At 39.5% G+C, this 22257-nt stretch overlaps 1 protein-coding gene across 1 annotated transcript in view; it reads left to right on the forward strand.

Moving 5' to 3' along the window:
* The first annotated feature begins 1085 nt into the window (after positions 1-1085).
* SLC27A6 (solute carrier family 27 member 6) overlaps positions 1086-22257 on the forward strand; it is a 43080-nt gene continuing 21908 nt past the window's right edge. The window contains exons 1-2 of the mRNA XM_007527881.3: positions 1086-1699; positions 18724-18927. Of these exons, the coding sequence (XP_007527943.1) occupies positions 1219-1699; positions 18724-18927 (685 nt within the window). The 5' untranslated portion in view covers positions 1086-1218. The remainder of the gene's footprint in view (positions 1700-18723; positions 18928-22257) is intronic.

Consider the following 22257-nt stretch of genomic DNA (forward strand, 5'->3'; position numbering starts at 1 on the left):
TTTAATCAGTGAACATCCCCAACCTAATTACAGCAGCCAGGTTCCCCTAAATCCTATGTCCTGTCCTCTCTGACCCCTGGTTTTCCCTCTCAGGGATTGAGTCAGGCCATACGCCCCTTTGGGGTGGGGAGGAGATAGGCCTATGCTGGTCTAACAGGATGGTCCAAGAGGAGGAGCCAGGGAAGGGGTCTAGGAAGGTCTGACGTTGTCTAATTGGGACCTGGGTTGGTCTGGAGCCTGGAGGCGGGCTAGAAGCAGACTACACCTCCGCTGAAGTTGTACAGATATTCCAGCCCCTAAAGCAATCAGAAAGGAGCTTTCGGAGCTATTCGGTGGCCAGGTGTGTTCTAGGGAGCTCCTGGGCGCAGGGCGGGGCGGCGCTGCAGGGTCCTCTGGGATTCCCGAGACTTGGAGGTTCCCCTCCAGGGCTAGGCTTGGCCCCAAAACGCTGCTGTCTTCTGGCAGGCGAGTGGAGTGAAATCGCTGCCACCGCAGCTTCTCTCCTGGCTTGAATTCTATGGAGGAGAGCAACAACTTCTCCTAAACTGGTACAGGGGACTGCGGGGGGGGGGGGGGGGGGGCGGGGGGCGGCTATGGAGGGTTGTTTAGGGCCACCGAGGCGGCAGGCATGTGTGCATTCTGCCAGCAGAGGGCTAAGAAACCCGCAGGTTGTCTTTGGGGTTTCAGGAGGTGAGAATGAACTCATTGATTCTGAGCCCTGTGAATGCTGCCTTGGAATCCTGAGCTCTGTATTCCACCTTCAGCTACTCAAATCCTTTTAAACCCAGAACGTCTTGGGGCCACCTTCTCTGTGCAAAACTCTGATTCTAAGGGCCAGGTGATGGCGCACCTGGTTAAATGCACGCACTAAAATGCACAAGGATCTGGGTCCCCATCTGCATGGGGAAAAAAAAAAAAAACTTAACTGGTAGTGAAGTAGGGCTGCAAATGTTTCTCTGTCTCTCTCCTTTCCTGTCTTCTCCTTCCCTCTCAATTTCTTTCTGTCTCTAGCCAATAATAAATAAATAAATAAATAAATAAGAATTTAAAAAAAACCTTCCGTTTCTGTTTTACAGGATCACACTCTCCTCAGACAGGCTGGCACAAACTGTAAGGCGCCAACCTTGAGCTGGAGGACCGGGAGATCTCAGCGAGGAGCTGCCCCTGGAAGAGAAGTGTAGAGTTGAGGTCCACTTCCAGTTTGACTCTGCAGTGCCCATGATGCTAACATGGCTAACAGGACTGGGGGGTGGGATCGTCTGCCTGCACTTCGTGCAGAAACTCCTGTTCCCTTACTTTTGGGATGACTTCTGGTACTTGCTGAAGGTACTGCGCTGCGGAATTCGGCTGCAGATACACAGCAAGAGAGGGGAATTGGTCACTGTCCTGGATCGATTTTTGAGTCATGCTAAAAAGCAGCCCCAGAAACCATTCATCATCTACGAAGGAGACATCTACACCTATCAGGAGGTGGACAAAAGGAGTAGCAGAGTGGCCCACGTTCTCCTGGACCATTCCACTCTGAAAAGAGGGGACACAGTGGCTATGCTAATGAGCAATGAGCCGGACTTCATCCACGTGTGGCTGGGCTTGACAAAGCTGGGCTGTGTGGTGGCCTTCCTCAATTCCAACATCCGCTCCAATTCCCTCCTGCACTGCATCCGTAGCTGTGAGCCCAGGGCCCTGATTGTGGGCGAAGGTAGAGTATGGGGTGTGGGCTGCCTGTGCTGAAATGTCACCCTGCTGTTGTCCTGCCCTCCCTTTTTGTCCCCCCCCCTTCTTTTAGAACAGTTCACATATACTATTCTTGATGACCATATGTGTGTTTAGGGTAAAAACTCATTTTACAGCTCTTATCACAGCTGGTTTAATGCCCTTTCTCCGGCTCCAGTCACTTTCCCTACTATAGTTTAGCAAACATCAAAACCTTTTCTAAAACCTCTGCTTCTCCCTGTTTTGTGAGAGGCGGGGCAGCTCTACTGCTGTTGAGACCTTCAGCATGTGCAAGAATTCAGAGACAGAAACTGCTAAATTCTCGATATTGTTAGATATGACATAGTTATTTAATGAGTAGAAAAGCTACCTTGACTTAGTTGTGGTATATCTACATGTCTCTAGGGATAACATTATCAAGACTGACCACATTTACAAAATAAATGTTTAGTCTGAAATTCATGCACAAATGCCAGTCTTTGTGACTGCTGTTATTTTGTACTGCCTGCAAGCACTAAGGCTTTCACTCTCCAAGTGGTGGGTGAGCTTTGACAGACTCTAGATTTCTTTCTCTTCTCTACCCTCTGTTTGTGTCATTGTATTGCTTTTTGTGATTCTAGTCTTCTCCATTCCCATATGTTTGCTTTGAAAGCATCCATTAGTGCTGAACTACCAAAGAAAAGAATAAAGAACCCAGGAAGCATAAGGATCCCAGTTCGAGCCCCAGCTCCCCACCTGCAGGCGAGTCCTTAACAGGCAGTGAAGCAGGTCTGCATGTGTCTCTCTTTCTCTCCCCCTCTCTATCTTCCCCTCCTCTCTTCGTTTCTGTCTATCCTATACAACAACAATGATATCAATAACCACAACAATGTTAAACAACAAGGCAACAAAAAGGAAAATAAGTAAATATTTAAAAAATGAACCCAGGAAGATGAATTTCTCAGCAAAATGGTGTTGAAGTATGAAAAAAAATTATACTTATTTGGTAAAATCCCAGTGGTTTGTATGCCATATCCTTATTTTTTAAAATTGTTTTATATTTATTTTTTTAATTTTCTTTTTTTATAATTTATTTATTTAAGAAAGGAGACATTAACAAAATCATAGGATGGGGGGGTACAACTCCAAACAATTCCCGCTACCCAATCTCCATATCCCACTCTCTCCCCTGATAGCTTTCCCATTCTCTATCCCTCTGGGAGCATGGACCCAGGGTCCTTGTGGGTTGCAGAAGGTGGAAGGTCTGGCTTCTGTAATTGCTTCCCCGCTGAACATGGGCGTTGACTGGTCAGTCCATACTCCCAGTCTGCCTCTCTCTATCCCTAGAAGGGTAAGTCTCTGGGGAAGCTGAGCTCCAGGATGCATTGGTGGGGTCTTCAGTTCAGGGAAGCCAGGCCGGCATCCGGATGGCATCTGGAACCTGGTGGCTGAAGAGAGAGTTAACTTACAAAGCCAAACAAATTGTTGAAAAATTATAGACCCAAAGGTTGGAATAGTGGAGAGGAAGTGTTGGGGGGGGGTACTCACTGCAAACTCTAGTGTACTACTGCTTTCAGGTATATATTTGCCCTAGTTTATGGATACCTGTGAACATATCCTCTATCTCCTGGAACCTGGTCTATATCTAGGTTTTGGGACTTTGTTAGGAAGTGATCCACCTGGGATGGAATTAGAGAATACTATGAAAGGAAAGGTCTCACCTGAGTAATGAAGCTGAAGGGTTGTCATTCCACACCTGAAGTCTCTGGACACAATCTGAGCTGAAGCATTGCTGGGGTGGCACTCGTTGCGTTTATTAGGTTGCGATCAGCGGATGCAATATTATTTGATAAGAATTGTGAGAAGCATACGGGAAATTGGGCCCTACCCTAGGGTCCCAGGACTGGGGGAAGTTTAGGCTCTATAGTGGAAATGTGAGGTTCCTGCTGTCTTAGGGTTCAAGAAGACAATGGATAGTTACTGTTATCATCACATTATTTGGTAATTGGGTTAGCTTTGAAAAATCCCTTTGTTAGACATACAATCAATTTTCCCCCTCTCATATTAATTAACTAGTTCTTCTTCTTCTTGCATTTGCCCTTCTTCCGTAGCCAGTCAACAGCGTCAGGTTGAGCCTGATGTACTAGTGATTTATATTACTACAATTTAATAGGTGTGTACATAAACACCATTCCCATCACCAAAAGATTGTGTCCCATCCCACCCACCCGCCTCCACCCCTACCCTCCCATCGGCCCAGGAAGCCTGATGTCCACCCTCCCGCTCACCACAGGGTTTTTACTTTGATGCCCTACTTTCAATTTAGTTAGATCCTGCTTTTAGTTTCCCTTTCAGATCTTCTTTCTCAACATCTGTTGATGAGTGGGATCATCCCATACTCATCTTTATCTTTCTGACTTAGCTCACTTAACTTAATTCCTTCTAGCTCTGTCCAAGATGGGTCAGAGAAGGTGGGTTCATTGTTCTTGATAGTTGTATAGTATTCCATTGTGTATATATACCACAGCTTTCTCAGCCACTCATCTGTTGTTGGGCACCTGGGTTGCTTCCAGGTTTTAGCTATTATGAATTGTGCTGCTATGAACATAGGAGTACACACCTCTTTTTGGTTGGGTGTTATGGAGTCCTTGGGGTATAACCCCAGGAGAGGAATTACTGGGTCATATGGAAGGCCCATGTCTAGCCTTGTGGGAGTTCTCCAGACAGCTCTCCACAGAGGCTGGACCAATTTACATTCCCACCAGCAATGCAAAAGAGTTCCTCTGTTCCCACAGCCTCTCCAGCATTTGTTGCTACTGTCCTTTTTGATGTATGCCATTCTCATAGGGATGAGGTGGTATCTCAATGTTGTCCTTATTTGCATTTCTCAGACAATCAGCGACTTGGAGCAGTTTCTCGTATGTTTGTTAGCCTTTTGGATCTCCTCTGAGGTGAATGTTCTATTCATATCTTCTGCCCATTTATGGATGGGGTCATTTGCTTTTTTGGTGCTAAGTTTACTGAGCTCTTTGTATATTTTGGTGATTAGTCTTTTGTCTGATGTATGGCATGTAAATATCTTCTCCCATTCTGTGAGTGGTCTCTGTTTGTGTTTCTTTGGCTGTGCAGAAGCTTTTCAATTTGATATAGTCCCACCTGTTTGTTTCTGTTTTAGTGTTCCTTGCAATTGGGTTTGTTTCATCAAAGATATCCTTGAGGTTTAGGTGAGAAAGTGTTTTACCAATATTTTCCTCTAAGTACTGATTATTTCTGGTCTTACATCCAGGTCTTTAATCTATTTGGAGTTGACTTTTGTTTCTGGTGAGATAAAGTGGTTCAGTTTCATTCTTCTGCATGTTACAACCCAGTTTTCCCAGCACCATTTATTGAAGAGAGCCTCCTTCTTCCATTTAATACTTTGGGCCCCCTTATCAAAGATTAGATGTCCATAGGTATGGGGCCCCATATCCTTCTTGTATGGGAAGTAGGAAGGGAGAGAATAAGGACAAGCCAGGGCAGGTACCTTAGAGAAAAACAGGAAAGTATTTAGGTTTAATAGACACACAAATAGCTCATATAGAGTATTCAGATACACAGAGCAGTATGGGATAATAATGTACATTTGCATATGAGAGATTACCAGAATAAAAGATTGTGTGTCTCTGTGTGTGTGAAGTGCAAGGACTAGCACAAGGATCCCAGTTCAAGCCTTCGGATCCCCACATGCAGGCGACTCGCTTCACAATGGTGAAGCAGTTCTGCAGGTGTCTTTCTCTCCCTCTCTCTGTCTTCCCCTCCTCTCTCAGTTTCTCTCTGACCTATCCAATGACAGCAACAACAACCATGGGGGGGGTTTATCTAACCTTTGTGTATAGTAGCTGTATCACACACAAAAAATGAGTTAGACAATATAGAATGAAAAGACTAATGCCTCAAGATGCACTTGCTTGTTCTGGTTGCCCTGCCACCTAAACTTATGACCTAATAAATTTGTATATATTGGGGTCAGTTGGTGCACCTGGTTGAGCACACATGTTACAATGCACAAGAACCCAGGTTTGAGCTCCTGGTCTCTACTTGCAGGGGGAAAGCTTTGTGATGTTGAAGCAGTGTTGCAGGCATCTCTCTGTCTCTCTCCCTGTCTATCACCCCCTTCCCTCTCTATTTCTGGCTGTTGCTACTGAATAAATAAAGATAATAAATTTTTAAAAAATTGAAGTATTTGTTTAAATGAGACAAGTGGAAAAATCAGAATGGCTCTTGTATGTGCATCTGCATGTGGATGTGCTTAAGATTTTTTAATGTATTTTCAAGAGAGAGAAAGAGAGACTCCCATAAGGTTCAGTTCACGTTTGTGATGTTGCCAGGAATTAAACCTGGGTCATCTAGGATGTTGAGTATGTAAGTCTACTATGCTGCTTCTGTGTTTCTGTGTTACTTCACCAGCTATTTGTATATTTTATTCATTGTTTTTCCTTCATCACATGCCCTCAATAAAGTAATTTAAACTTCTGACCATAGAAAAAAGTTTATTAGTGCAACAAAATTTCTCTAGGTGACAGCCATAAGCAGAATAAATGAACAATACAGGATTTTGATAGCATAGTGAAATAATGTTTACCATTTGTTCAAAGGTAATATGATGAAGACTAAAGAAAAAATACACATATGTCAACAGTTCATCTCAGGATATGCTCCATAGCACTGTCCTATCTAATTTAGATAGCAATTTATGGGGGCAAGGGTAGACAGAATAATGGTTATGCAAAGAGACTGTCATACTTGAGGTTCCAAAGTCACAGGTTCAATCCCCTATACCACCATAAGCCAGATCTGAGCAGGGGTCTGGAAAAAAATAGATTGTAATTTCTGGAGTAAATCTGAGCCTCAAGTTATGCTATAGTCACAAAACCATAAATTTCTCATGGAAGAATAAGTTTACAATGTCTTGCAAACACTTCTGTGGCCAAGATGCTGAGATCAACCAGAGAAGCATCCTATAGCTGGCTCCTGAGGGATTTCTCTTAAAGTACATAGGGCCGGTTACCTCTCAAAATAGAGCACCCAAACTTTTTTGTTGACTGAGTTGTTGCTTAATTAGAACCAATTAGTTTCACAATTTTACTTGTGCCGACGTTTACTGTGCTTGCAAAAACTAATTGCCTTGTTTCTTTGTTTTTGTGATCACCAACAGTCCTTTTTTGTTTGTTTGTTTTAAGAAAACCATTACATTAAAATGCTAGATTTTAAAAATAAATCCATGTAGTTACTTTTTTTTTTCAGTAAGTTGATAACTGGAGAAAAATCAGTCTGAAATCTTTTTTTAAAAACTTTTTATTATTTTTTTAAATATTTATTTCCTTTATGTTGCCCTTGTTTTTATTGTTGTAGTTACTATTGTTATTGATGTCATCATTGTTGGCTAGTACAGAGAAATGGAGAGAGGAGGGGAAGACAGAGAGGGGGAGAGAAAGACACTTGCAGACCTGCTTCACTGCTTGTGAAGTGACTGCCTTGCAGGTGGGGAACCCAGGGCTGGAACCGGAAGCCTTAAGATGGTCCTTGTGCTTTGTGCCACCTGCGCTTAACCTGCAGTGCTACCGTGTGACTCCCCAGTCTTAAATCTTATAAATGATTCTTTTCATTATACAAATCAAGTGTTTTCCAAAGGTGGAACAACTATATTTTGATTAAGTATACTTTATTGGTTAGATGTTAATTAGATCATATGTTTCTGTTTTGAAACTCTTACTCTGATGCTTTCTTGGCATCTTGAATTTAATCAGTGAACAATACATTCATATAGGTTTTAGAACCTTAAATTTCAGATGTTATAAGATTCTCTTTGAAGTTTCTGATAGAGATATTCTATTAAATTGTTATATGTTCAAGAAGAGTGTCTTCAGGTGGAGAAACTAGTCAATAAGCTTCAGACATTGGTATTTCATTTAGAACTTCCTTGTCTTATATCAGATAAGATTATCAGTGGTTTTGGGTTTCACTTAGCTGTAAATGGTGAAGCTAACATCTATTTTATTATGTATTTCTGAGGATTGAAAAAATCATGCAAAAGAAGTGGCTGAGTTCTTTATATGCACTAACTAGATCCTTGGTGAATTGAAATAATTACTGTTACTATTATAGTGTCATTAGACTTTTAATAAGGGGTTTCATTTGGATTTTTCTACTATGAGTTCATTTGATATAACTTAGAAGAAAGATTAGTAAATAATTTTTCTGGAATAGTTCCTTGAACAATATACATTGACTTCGTTTAGTAATTTTTAAAAAAATATTTATTTATTTATTCCCTTTTGTTGTCCTTGTTTTATTGTAGTTATTATTGTTGTTACTGATGTCATTGTTGTTGGATAAGACCGAGAGAAATGGAGAGAGGAGGGGAAGACAGAGAGAGAGAGAAAGACAGACACCTGCAGACCTGCTTCACCACCTGTGAAGTGACTCTCCTGCAGGTGGGGAGCTGGGGGCTCAAACTGGGATCCTTACTCAGGTCCTTGAGCTTTACGCCACCTGCGCTTAACCCACTGTGCTATCGCCTGACTCCCAGTATAGTAATTTTTAAATTTTGGAACAAAGAGACAGAAAACTTACCCTAGGGTGTGGCAGTCGAAATAGTTTAGTAAGCAGTTAGAAAGCAAAGTCTCAAGGCCTGCTCTCTAATATTAAAATGTGTTGTACTGTATAGCCCACTGCAAGTAATAATTTTTTCATAATACTTTTATGTATTTTCTGTAACTGGAAAAATATGCATTCCATTTACATAAAGGTATTGAAATATAAAGTTGTCATGATTAAGATATGAAATTTATTATATGTAGGTAACCAGAACAACTAGAATGTTCATGAAACTGTTATTTCATTCTCTGTTACTATGGAAGCTAAAATTAAGTGTAAAGACATTTTTTATGTACACAATTTGATTTATATATGCCCAGTGGCACCACAGATTTCCCTGATATTTTTCAGCACATATTGACAATTAGCCTTGAATCAAACTTCCCCCCGGTACTTCAACTCTAAGGTTATTAATAGTATCTTCTGCCAAGATGACCATTTACCTATATGTGATTTTCTCTTAAAACAAATAGAAGAATGTCAGGATGCCTGTATAACATTTTCAAAAGTGTATGTAACTATAACTTTTGCCATATTTAGTATTAGCAGTGGTATTAATAGGAGAAGGAAAATGATAATGTTAATAATAGGTAAATGACAATAACCCTTTTCCTATTAAAAGTATTTTTAATATTTATTTATTTAATTTGATAGAATGGAAAAAATTGAGGGGAGGAGGGGAGATAGAGAAAGATACCTGCAATACTGCTTTACTGCTAGTGAAGCTTCCTCCTTGCAGGTGGTGATAGGGGGTTTGAACTTGAGTTCTTGTGCACAGTAATGTGTGCATTCAACCAGATGTGCCACCACCTAGCCTCCTAAAAACACTTTATAAACTGTAAAATCTTCTATATATAATGTCTTATGTGCATAGCCTTGTTTTCCAGAGGAAGAAAACATGATTTAGAATGGGCAAGTAGTCTTCTCAAGCTACACAACTGCGTGGGGGTGGGGAGAATGCTTTGCAAATGATGAAGCAGGTGTGCAGATCTCTCTCTCCCTCTCCCTCTCCCTCTCCCTCTCCCTCTCCCTCTCCCTCTCCCTCTCCCTCTCCCTCTCCCTCTCCCTCTCCCTCTCTCTTTCACCTCCTCACTCAGTTTTTCTGTGTCCTATCCAATTAAATGGAAAAAAATGGATGCCAGGAGCAGTGGAGTCACACCACAGTACTGGCAATAGTTACCCCTGGAAGCAAGAAAAAAGAAGAAGAAGAGAAGTTATAAGGTACTTATGGACATTCATTAAATTTCTATTTACTTACACACTTCTGTCAACAGATTGTCCCTCTCCTTCCTTCTGGTAATTGATTTTTAGAGTAGTAGTATCAATGGAATTTCTTTGTACTGTTATTTTATATCAGTGTTATTATATGTTAGAATCATGTCTCTTCAAAAGTACAAAAGTTTTAGAGATACTAATACTATGGACAAGGCTTCTGATTTATTTACACATATTTGTTTTACACTCTCAACATGCTACACATGAAATCATTGTAAGTGGAGGAGTGGATATACACATGTATCTATTCACAGTGCCCTGAATGATTTTGTTTAGATCCAACAGTATTTTGTTATCTCAAGATATACTGAAAGTTTGTATTTTTGCTTGCAAAACAGATTGAGCATCTTCTGTTGGCCCTTTAAACATGCACAATGAATGCAGGCTTTCCCCTTTATTTTCGAGAGCTGTTACATTCAGACTGTGCGGGCCCACTGTTCCTTCTCAAAATAGAGCCATTGAGACCACAAAAGTATCAGGTTTTTAAAAATAAAGAGAAAGGGGAGTTGGGCGGTAGCGCAACAGGTTAAGCACATGTGGCGCAAAGTGCAAGGACCAGCATAAGGATCCTGGTTCTGGTTCAAGCCTCTTGGCTCCCCACCTGCAGGGGAGTTGCTTCACAAATGGTTAAGCAGGTCTGCAGGTGTCTATCTTTCTCTCCCCATCTCTGTCTTCCCCTCCTCTCTCCATTTCTCTCTGTCCTATCCAACAATGATGACATCAACAACAACAATAACTACAACAACAATAAAAACAAGGGCAACATAAAGAAAATAAATAAATATTTTTTTTAAATCAAGAGAAAGAATTAGAGGAAAAATAAAAACCCTTTATATTTTACATAGAGTCCTATATGTGCTTATAGGAAAAATACATACCCTCTGTGGAACTTATCTCATTCATGTACTGTGCTACATCTATTTTTATGCTGCTTTTGTATTTTTTCCATTTTGGCTGGTTCAATTACCTCCACTAAAATAGATTTTGATAGACGTTTAAGTAGATTCATGGTACACTGCATGGAACAGGCAGTGTTGCAAGTACTATACAAGCATGTTTATTTTTCTCTCCACTGATCATGGAGACAATGACCCTAGAATTCTTGTTTATAATAATAGTAGGAAAAGTTCTTACTGTAAGAGAGTAATACTTGAATATAGGCAAGAACAAAAGCAATTTAAATGGTGGCTGTGCCTTCTCAGAATAGCAAGGCTGAAAGGGAGAAATACTCATTTCAGAGTTATGTGAACCTGGACTTCAGTCCTAACTATTTCATTAACTGATTATAAATAACCAGATGACTGAAGAGGGGCAGGGGTAGATAGTATAATAGTTATGCAAAGAGACTTTCATGCCTGAGGTTCTGAAGTCCCAGATTCAATCCCCTGTGCCACCATAAGTCAGAGCTGAGCAGTGCTCTGGTTAAAAAACAAACAAACAAACAACAACAACAACAAAAAACTGATGAGTATCAAGTGAATCTAGTGTGAAGTAAACAAACATAAAAGATGCCACAGAATACCTGCACTATAGTGTATATTTAATAATTTGGTGCCACTATTATTTTTAATTTCATGGTGAAAAAAACAGAAGTAAATAGTCTCTAAGACTTCTGAGAACTGTGGTGGTTATCACTGGGAGGGTGGGATCTTACAACTTTCGTGGTGGATGCAGTATGGAACTATATCCTATAGTCTTACAATCTTGTAAACCATTATTAATCACAACTTTTTTTTTAAAAAAGTTGAACAGTAACTAGTCAATACATAAATATTTCATGGTGCCAATAACATAAGTAGAAGTATCAACTGTTAAATGAACGTGTGTGTGTGTGTGTGTGTGTGTGTGTGTGTGTGTGTGTGTGTGATTTTTTTGTGGTCTTAGAGCTATATGGAGATAGATTTGGGGACATTTTATACTACCCAGTTGGACTGGTTTTAACCAGTTTTCCTTTCTTCCTAGAAGAAAGTAGTACAGTGACAATATCCTCTTCTCAATCCACAGTAGTCAGGGCTGTTGGAACACTGTCAGATGCAGTTTGGAACTAGGTAGTTCACTTTTCTCTTCCTAAAAGGATGTTCTTTCACTGATAACCAAGAAAATAAATAAAAGTTAATTCTACCGGCATCCAAATATTTAAAAAAAATAATACTGCCATATATTCATCCCAGGTGGTAGCTCAGCAAGTAGGTAGCATTTGATCCCTACAGGACATGAGAGCACCAAAGACAAAGAGAAAAAAAGAGGTAGAACTCCTTGGAGGGTGGAGTACATCTCCCTTACTCTTCTCATCTTTCCTCTCTCTTTCTCATTTATTTACTTATTTATTTATTTATTTATTTATTTATTTATACTACAGGATTACATGTCAACAGGGGTTTGAATCCACACTATTCCCACCATCAGAGTTCTGAATCTTAACTCTCCCCACTGAAATCCACTACCGTTCCCCTAAAGTTGTAGACATGGGCCAGCCATATTCTCTACAACTCTCTGTCCACATTTATACATAGTTTCCCCTTCTTTTTCTGATTTAATCCTCTTTTCCCCTCTAAGCCACTCATAACATCATAGCTCCCATATGTCCCTCTCGTTTTCCTTCTCCTCTCTCTCTCTCTCTCTCTCTCTCTCTGCTGATGGAGCCGGAGTTCAGAGCCCTCTTATCTTCATCCTATCACTTCTCTGATGGGAGTATGAATAAAAGTTGTTTATGGGGAGCAGAAGGTTTGTATCTGCTTCTCTGCTGAGCATGGGCCTTGACAGGTTGATCCATAACCCTAGCCTGTTTCTATCTTACCCTAGTGGGTCAGAGCTCTGGAGCTGTGAGGGTCCAGGACACATTGGTGAGGTTGTCTTGCCCAGAGAACTCAGGGTGGAGTCATTGTAGCATCTGTAGCTTGGTGTCTGGAAAGTGGCATGACCCAAGTTGAGACAAGATGGCTAATGAACAGGAACCAGAAAGTAGGATCAGAGCATATGAGATTAGGGATTTTAGGGTAAAAGAAAGCTAGTAAAACTATTTTAGATGTATTCCTGGGGGCATACAACTGTTGTAGTTTTCTTTAGTTTGGTAGCTAGCCTGAGGTTGGATAAGAACATTGTCTGAGAGAATGGTGTCGAGTAGAGAAAAGGACTAAAAAGTTGGATTAGAGCAGGGAGTAGCTCACATTCTTAAAAAAAAAAATTCTATGGCTAAAATTAACTATTTACTTCCATCCACCTGCTCCAGGGCCCATGTAAGTACATATTTATATTTAACACCAGAGCCTGTATAACCTCTAAGTTCCTGTTGGTCTGAGCTTATAGCTCACGGTCACATTGGAGGAACATTGCATTGTGTACTCATTTCAAGACCAGTCTTTTTTGAGTGGCAGAGCAGGATACCCTTAGTCTCCCTTTGGAGACTGAGGCTATCCTTACCATCATTGCTTTATGGTAGAGCCAAGGTCCTGGAAGGGCCCACGAGACACTGTTCCTTATGGAAGAAACCAGTGGTAGTGGAAAAAGGGACCCTTTAGAGGTCTAGGGCTTTCATGTCTGTGTGGGCCCCAGATGATCAGATGGTATGATGTTGACCAAACAGGCTATTATTAAGTGGGCCAATCTTTTTGCCCTTATCCAACTTTTGCAGTCCTCTCTTTATCTGATTATCTTAGATTTTCTCTCAGTTGTATAGGCATTGAGTATCATTTGCTGAGCCCAGTCAGAGTTAGGTTTTTGGGATCTGTCTTCTTTGAACTTTTCTGCTAGGTTGTTCTGCGAATTTGGTCTAAACCCAATCAATTACAGAATTTATGATGCTCTCTTTAGGCACTTCAACCATTATTCAGCACTTTGACTTTGAGTTATATGATTGCCTCTTGTTTATGGATACAGGTACACCTGTATCCAGTACCCTAAACCCTAGCCTAATCTGGTATCTGTTACTTAGCTAAATGATATGCCATCTAACTTGGATATAGGTAGTCCCATGTGTTAGGAAAAGTCTCACCAGATTTGAAGAGTTGCTAGGTTGACTTCTTAGGCTGGTATCTCTGGTTACAGTCCACAGTAGGATTTCAGTAGCAGCATAATGTGGGATGGCAGCACCAGGAGCGATTTGGCTGAAGTTGACAAAGTTGGTATGGTGGTAAGGAATCATAGAGATCTCTTTCTCATTGTCATATAAACATAAAATGATTGAGTCAGGGAATTGACTCAGCAGTAGAGAACATAAATGAAATTTAGGTGTATCTCCCAGCACCACCTTACTATCTATACACATATAATTTAGTTACTAGTGAGGATGTATTTGGAAAGGATTTCTATGCATTTTAGATTTTTCACTGTTTTGTCATTGATTAAAGGAAACCAGCAGCACCACACCAGTGTGGTACCCTGTGAGTCTTCATTACTCAATAGCAATAAGAGATGTGTTGAAAATATTATAAATGAAGTAATCTCATTTATATTATTGATTTGCAGTTTTGCAGATAATAAATACACTGTTGGGGGAAGGGCAGACAGTGGTGCACCTGGTTGAGCAAGCACACATGACTGTGCATAAGGAGCTGGGTTTGAGGCCCAGATCCCACCTCAGGAGGGACACTTCATGAGCTGTGAAGCAGATCTGTAGATGTTTTTCTCTCCTGATCCACACCCCCCTCAATTTCTCTCTGTCTTATCAAGTAATATAGAAAGGGGGGGAAATAGCCACAGGGTATAGGGGATTCTTAGTGCCAGCACTGAGCTCCAGTTGCAAAAAAAAAAAAAAAAAAACTAAACTAAATAAACAACAACAACAAAAAGAAAAGCTGCCTCTCCCCCATCCCCACAAAGATATGGGACAACTGAAAATAAAAACATACAAACCTACTCATTTCAGAGAAGACTGTTTTTTTTTTTCTAATTTCTTTATTGGGGGATTAATGATTTACAGTTGACAGTAAAATACAATAGTTTGTATATGCATAACATTTCTCAGTTTTCCACATGACAGTTCAGTCCCCCACTAGGTCCTCCTCTGCCATCATGTTCCAGGACATGAACCCTCCCGCCACCCGAGTCTTTTACTTTGGTGCAATACACCAACTCCAGTCCAAGTTTAGTGTTTTCCCTTCTTATCTTGTTCGTATTCCTGCTTAGTGTTTTCCCTTCTTATCTGGTTTTTCAACTTCTTTTTATGAGTGATTATCCCATTTTTGTCCACCTGTTTCAGGCCTATCTCACTTAACATGATTCCTTTAAATTCCATCCAACAGAGAAGACTGTTTTTGTAATAGAAAGTTTTATGCTTCTGTTACAGATCATTGTTATGTCTTGTCCCCATAGAACTTTGATCATTAAGTGATAAAGTGATTTCCTCAACATGTTCCAATCTTGTTATACACACTTCTATAAGAAAAACAAGAAGAATGTTCTGACATGGAAATAATAGGGCTGTGGCTTCCTGATTTGTTCCTTAGACTAGATTTCTACTGTTTTTCACTATCTATGGTTTCTCCTTTTCAGTCCTCATCTTTCATTTTAATGAGTTTGAGCTCATTAGATGATCACCATTATCATCATTACAAACAGCTATAGTAATGAAAATAGTAACAAGCCAAAATAGAGACCATTTACTAAGCACTGAATGCCAGCCCTCATAAAGAATGGTTTATGCATTTTTCTTGATTCTCACCACAATGGTAGGAATAGTATCGAATCTTTTTTTCAGTGGAGAAAATGAAGTCTTAGAGGAATGAAATGGCTTGTTCAAGATAACACAGTTATCAAGTTACAAGAATAGAGACATCTGGTTGAATATTATTTTTAAAATATTTATTATTATTATTATTATTTTATCAGAGCATTGTTTAATTAACTGGTTAATGGTGGTGAGGGTGCCTGGGATTGAACCTGGAATATCAGAGCCTCAGGCATGAGTGGCTTTGCATAATTCATTATACTATCTCCCTCACCTTGAAAATTCTTTAAGGAGTCAGCTTGGAGTTCTGTTAGGGTGATACTATATTTTTAAAAGTCCATGGAACCCAAGGTGTATGTGTGTGGGGGGGGCTATACCCCACTACAGGGGTTAGTGCCCTGTTTCCCTGATATAAAAATGGTTTAAAATCTTTACTTCCTTTCCCCAAATTCTTGTTCCCTTTCTTGTAAAAAGGATGTAGCTTATAGTTGGTGTGTAATCTTTATTTTTAAGGAAAAATTATCTTTTCCATAACTAAACATGACCTGATACATGAATGAATAGGCTGATTCAGAAATCATTATCTCAGGAAAAAAAAAAAGAGAGAGAAAAGAAAATTTCAAGAGGACTTTTTTTCCTCCTTCAGTAAGAAGGTTTTCTGTCAGAATGCATTAACTTTGTATATATTGTTGGTGCTGGGGATTTAACCTGGAGCTTCTTGCATGAAAGCCTCTGTACTACTACCGAGGAGTCTCCTCAGTCTGAATAGCTTAGGTAACTCAATCAATTTTTCAATAACACACTTGGTCATCGTAATATAATTTTTTTGTGTGTGCAGGTCTTGGCAGGGGTGGTGGTGGGCGTACAGAAGAAAATAACCCCATTTTAATTTCAGACTTGGAGTTACTTTTTTGACCTGTAGAAAAGTCAAGGCAGGATGCTTTGTTCCTTTCTTCAACTCTGCTTGGGACAAAGGTGCGGTTTATAAGCTAAAGAGATGTTTGTAGGATAGAAGTTTACATTCCAAATGAGGTGATAGGACATTTCTGAATTCATTTACTAGTATTTATGAGAGATGAAACTAGGATTTTCTATTTAGCCTAGGGCTAACCTGGGAGGCCTATTAAAGAATTTCCTTCTGGGACTAGAGAGGCAGCATAATGGTTATGCAAAAGATGATCCATCCTGATCATGCCTGAGGCTCTGAGGCCCCAGGTTCCTCCCCAATACCACCATAAACCTGAATTGAGCAGTACTCAAGTCTTTTTCTCTGTGTATCTCTCTCATTAAAATATATACATAGCAAAATAAATAAAATAATTCCCTCTGGGCTTTTTACTTCCAGCCCCCAGTCACATAGAAAGACCTGAAAGTCCACAAATAAATGCTATGCTGGGCCTTTTGTCGCTTATTTTTCACTTTTCCTCTTACCTAGAATGGGCTTACTCTACCAAGAGATAATGTATTTATGGCTTTATTAAATTAACATTTATAAAAATAGCTACCATATTACCTACGATGCAAATAGCTTCTGACAATGTAAGATATTGGTATTCAGGATATAGATTACTTTTGCTTTAGAGAATTGCTTACTTGGGGAGGGTAGATAGCATGATGGTTATGTAAAGAGGTTGTCATGCCTGAGGCTCCAAGGTCCCAGGTTCTATCATTCACACCACCATAAGCCAGAGCTGAACAGTGCTATGGGTGTGTGTGTGTGTGTGTGTGTGTGTGTGTGTGTGTGTGTGTGTGTGTGTGTGTGTGTGTAATTGTACTTTCTTAAGCCTCATTTTCTTAGATAATATAACCTGACCATTCATTATATAAAACAAAACAAAACTAGGCAACCTGTTGAACTGCTCTAATTAATAGGATGGTAGTGATAACCATGAGAGGAAATCAGTTTAAAATCTGTGTTGGTCGTCCTCTGCTGTATGAAAAGCTCAAGTTGACTGTGAGTAGTTCAGTTTCATGTCAGGTTTATTAATACACATATTGCAATGTTTAAATGTCATCAATGTCCTAAGAGCTATAGAACGACCTTTAAACTATGAGTTTATTTAATGTAGATAAAATCATGTAAAGCTTGTTTGATGCAGGATAATTAACGTACTGCTTTATAGATTGACTTTGGTTCTCATGGGGCCTTGGATATCACCTTTACTGACAAAGGTTCAGCTCTTGGCTCTCATAGTCACTTCCTCCTCTGTACTGTGAATCTTAATGCTATGCTTTTCCATGTACTTTTTATAGGTATTTACCTCACTGATACAGAGAACATGTGACCTCTAAATTGCCTCACTTAATTTTTTTCTCTGAAATAATCTCTAAACCATAGGATCTTCTCACTTCAGAGTAGCCGGTGAATTCTCCTTACATTACTGTAAAGCCAAAGAGTGGTGCGCAGGCTGCTCTTACGTCATTTAATTCCATTTTAAGCATGGTAACCTCACTTTGTATTTATTTTATTTTTAATTACCTTTATTTATTTGATATAGATAACCAGAAATTCAGAGGAAGTGGGGTATAGAAGGGGTGTGGGGTCAGGCAGTAGTGCAGTGGGTTAAGCGCACGTGGTGCAAAGCATAAGGACTGGTGTAAGGATCCTGGTTTGAGCCCCAGGCTCCCCACCTGCAGGGGAGTCGCTTCACAAGTGGTGAAGCAGGTCAGCATGTGTCTGTCTCTTTCTCCCCCTCTCTGTCTCCCCCTCCTTTCTCCATTTCTTTCTGTCCTATCCAACAACAAAGACATCAATAACAACAACAGTAATAAACACAACAACGATAAAAAGAACAAGGGCAAAAAAGGGGTAAAAAATTAGCCCCCAGGAGCAGTGGATTCATAGTGCAGGCACCGAGCCCCAGCAATAACCCTGATGGCAAAAAAAAAAAAAGAAAGAAAGAAAGAGAGATAGACACCTGCAACACTGCTTCACCACTCATGAAGTTTTCCTACTGTAGGTGGGGACTGGGTCTTTATGCATTGTAACATGTGTGATCAACCAGGTGTGCCACCACCCAGCCCCTTCACTTCATATTAAAAACAAAGTATAAAAATAGTTCCGTTTTAAAATTGGTAAAAGGTGATGAGTTTCCAAAATTCATTATGAATTTGCCTATTTGCTTTGACTCAGTTGGGTAATAACTAGATTTTATTATCCCATTCAAAGAGAATAATTAAATGATAGCAATATTACTTTTCCAACTTGGAAAAGAAATCAGCCTTGTGTTAACACTTCAATTAGCAGGAAGACTGTGCAGAGGTCACACAGAGGAATTAAATGTGTACAGTTGCAGTTTTTATTCCTGGCCCCATCTATCATTGAAACTGAGTGGTGCTCTGGTTAAAAAAAAAAAAAGTTTCCCACTTTACATTTTGACATGTAAAAGAAAACAGAAGGTACATGATTTGAGATTTAAGTTTGGCTTACATATTTGTATCACTTTGATTGTTAGATCTACTTGGAAATATAGAAGAAATCCTTCCAAACCTCCCAGAAGGTATCAGTGTTTGGGGGATGAAAGATTCTGTTCCAGATGGCATAATTTCACTTAAAGAAAAACTGAGCACAGCATCTGACAAGCCTGTACCGCGCAGCCGGCATGTTACCTCAAACCTCAAATCAGTTTGTCTTTATATCTTTACCTCTGGAACAACAGGTATGCTCCATTTTTTCTTAAAACATAAAAGAGTGTATTGTATTGGCAGAGATTTGTGGTTATCGCACATTTGAAGGATATATTCCAGAAGTCTTGTTGTTCTGAGAACTCTCCAACTTGAGTGAAGAAGTTAATTACCGGGAGTCAGGCTGTAGCGCAGCGGGCTAAGCGCAGGTGGCGCAAAGCACAAGGACCGGCATAAGGATCCCGGTTCGAACCCCGGCTCCCCACCTGCAGGGGAGTCGCTTCACAGGCGGTGAAGCAGGTCTGCAGGTGTCTATCTTTCTCTCCTCCTCTCTGTCTTCCCCTCCTCTCTCCATTTCTCTCTGTCCTATCCAACAACGACAACAACAATAATAACTACAACAATAAAACAACAAGGGCAACAAAAGGGAATAAATAAATAAAATAAATATATAAAAAAAAGGAAAAAAATTTTAAAAAAAAAGAAGTTAATTACTTTAGTTTAGAGGTCGCCATGTTCACTTATCATTAAGCATGGTAACACAAAGAGTACTGGAGTGTTTAAGAACTAACCCCTCGGGCCGGGTGGTGGCGCACCTGGTTGGGCACACATGTTACAGTGCATAAGGATCCAGGTTCAAGCCCCCGGTCCCCACCTGCAGGGGAAAGCTTTGCAGGTGGTGAAGCAGTGCTGCAGGTGTCTCTCTGTCTCTCTCCTTCTCTATCACCCCTCCTTCTCTATTTCTGGCTGTCTCTATCCAATAAATAAAGCTAATACAAAAAATTAAAAAAAAAAAAAGAACTAACCCCACCTAGGTTAATTGAATGGGAATTCAATTAATTTGTTTAGCTTCTTTGATAAGAAGATCCTTAGGTTCTTAATATATAAAAAGGATATAATGCCTTAAATAGTCACAAATTATCCTTCTGTATTATTTTCTTTTTGCTTGTCTATGCTAAAATACTAAGCATAATACAAATGTACTATAACTTCTTGGTTTTCCTTAGGGCAGTAAGAAAATACAACAAACCAGAAATCTAAAAGGTATTGCAGCAGATACAAAATGTAATCAAGCAGGGGCAAGGGGCTAACTTAGTGGTTTGGGCATATGTGTTGTCATGAGCATGACCTAGGTTCCAACCCCAGCAATTATGGGAGATGCCTTGACACTGGAGGAAACTTTGGTGATATAAGTAAGTAAGTAAGTTCTCCTCCCCCTCTCTGATTCTTTTTTAGTCCTTCTCTGTATCTGAATAAAAAAGTGTCTGGGAGTGGTGAATTTCTTATGCATGAGGTACTAGATATACAGATAGAAATCATCATCATCATCAAGTAACCAAACTCTGCTTTCTTAGATAAACAACAATTACAAAAGTTCAAGGAAACTACTTAAAAATTTTAATAAACCTTAAAATTTTTATTGTTAGGAAATATTGCATTCTATTTATGGTAAGTGAAGCTTTTGTAATTTAAATATGAATGGAGGAGGAAGTTGAATAGTCTGTAATTTCTTGTGCATAATTAGCATTATAAGCAGAGCTACTATAGTGACTAAATATTTTAAGTGTTCCTTCTGTTTTTTTATCCTTCATTTTGAAGCTACTTACCACCTAACAGAGCTCTAGATTCTATTTAGGAGTGAAATCCTAAATAGAATCCTTATTCTTCTCTTTCTGTCTTATCTCATTGGACATGATATCTTCAAGTTCTTTCCCAGATAAGGCAAAGAAGATGGATGACTTCATTATTCTCATCAGCTGCTTAGTATTATTTGCACACACACACACACACACACACACACACACACCAAACACACACATCACATCACATATGTTGAAGTGTAATAGATAAATAAATCACAGCTATCTTAGCCACTCATCTGTCTTTGAGCATCTGTGCTGCTTCCAAGTTTGAGCAATTACAAATAGTGTTACTATGAACATATGTCTCTTTGGCAGATATTTTATTTCCTTTTAGTGTATCTTAGGAGAGGAATTAATGGGTTATGTAGTTTCATTTCTAGAATTCAGGTGATTTTTCCAGACTATTTTTCCATAGGGATTGGACTAATTTACATTCCTACCAACAGTTTACAAGAGATCCTTTCCCTCCACAGCCTCTCAAGCAATTGGTGTTTCTGTCTTTTCTAATGTATGACATTTTCACAGGTGTAAATTGGTATCTAAATGGTGTTTTTATTTGCGTTTCCCTAATTATCAATGACTTTGAGCAGTTTTTCATTTCTCTGCTGGGACTTTGGACCTTTTCTTTGGAGAATATTCTGCCCATGTCCTATTTTCCTATTTATTTTTTTATTTACTTACTTATTTACTTACTTGAGTGCTGCTCCGCTCTGGCTTATGGTTGTGCAGGGGGATTGATCTATAACTTTCGAGTCCCGGACTTGAGAGTCTTTTCCATAACCATTCTGCTATCTCCCCTGATCTACCCACCATTTTTTATTGGAGTTGTTTGTTTGATGAGTCCTTTATGTATTTTGGTTACTAGCCTTTTGGTTGACATATGACATTTAAAGATGTTATTCCACTCTGTGGGGAGTTCCTTTGTTTTGTTGGTGGTCCTTTTACTGTGCAGATGTATCTCTGTTGATGTAGTCCCATTGGTTTATTTATTTTTTATCTTATTATTTATTTATTCATTTATTTATTGTATAGAGACAGAGAGAAAATGAGAGAGAAGGAGGAAAGAGAGGAAGACAGAAAGAGAAACACCTGAAATCCTGCTTTGCTACTCGTGAAGCTTTCCCCCTGCAGGTGGGGACTTGGGGCTCTCAGTATATTAAGATCTTCTTTTATATTTTTGTCTTTCAGGTCAGAGGTTTGTCAATTTTGTTTACCCTTTCAAAGAACCATCTCCTACATTCATTGATCTTGTATATTGTTTTTCTATTTTCAATATTATTTTTTTCTGCTCTGATTTTTACTCCTACTGACTTTGGGTTTCCTTTGCTTTTCTTTTTTCTGACTCCTTGAGGCATTCATTCAAGTTGTTTATTTGACTGTTTTTCTTGTTTCCTGATGTATGCCTGTATGGTTTTGAATTTCCCTAGTAATACTGCTTTGGCTGTACCCAAATTAAGTTGTATATTCTTTTTCATTTATTTCCAGGAACATTTTAATTTCTTCTTTGACTCAGTAGTTGTTAAGTAGGGTGCTGCTGGGTTTCCATATGTTAAGACTCTCTCTAACTGTCTATTTGCTGTTGCGCCTTAGCCAATTCCACTGTGGTCTGAGAGATTTCTTGAAATCTGTAGACTTTTCAGTCTAGAAAGCCAGGTTTGCAACTTTCTGTACATGATATGTTTTTTTAATGTTTGCACCCCTTTTCTTTTCTCCTTTATTTCT

This window comes from Erinaceus europaeus, chromosome 2, assembly GCF_950295315.1.
Source record: "Erinaceus europaeus chromosome 2, mEriEur2.1, whole genome shotgun sequence".
Classification (NCBI taxonomy): Eukaryota; Metazoa; Chordata; class Mammalia; order Eulipotyphla; family Erinaceidae; genus Erinaceus; species Erinaceus europaeus.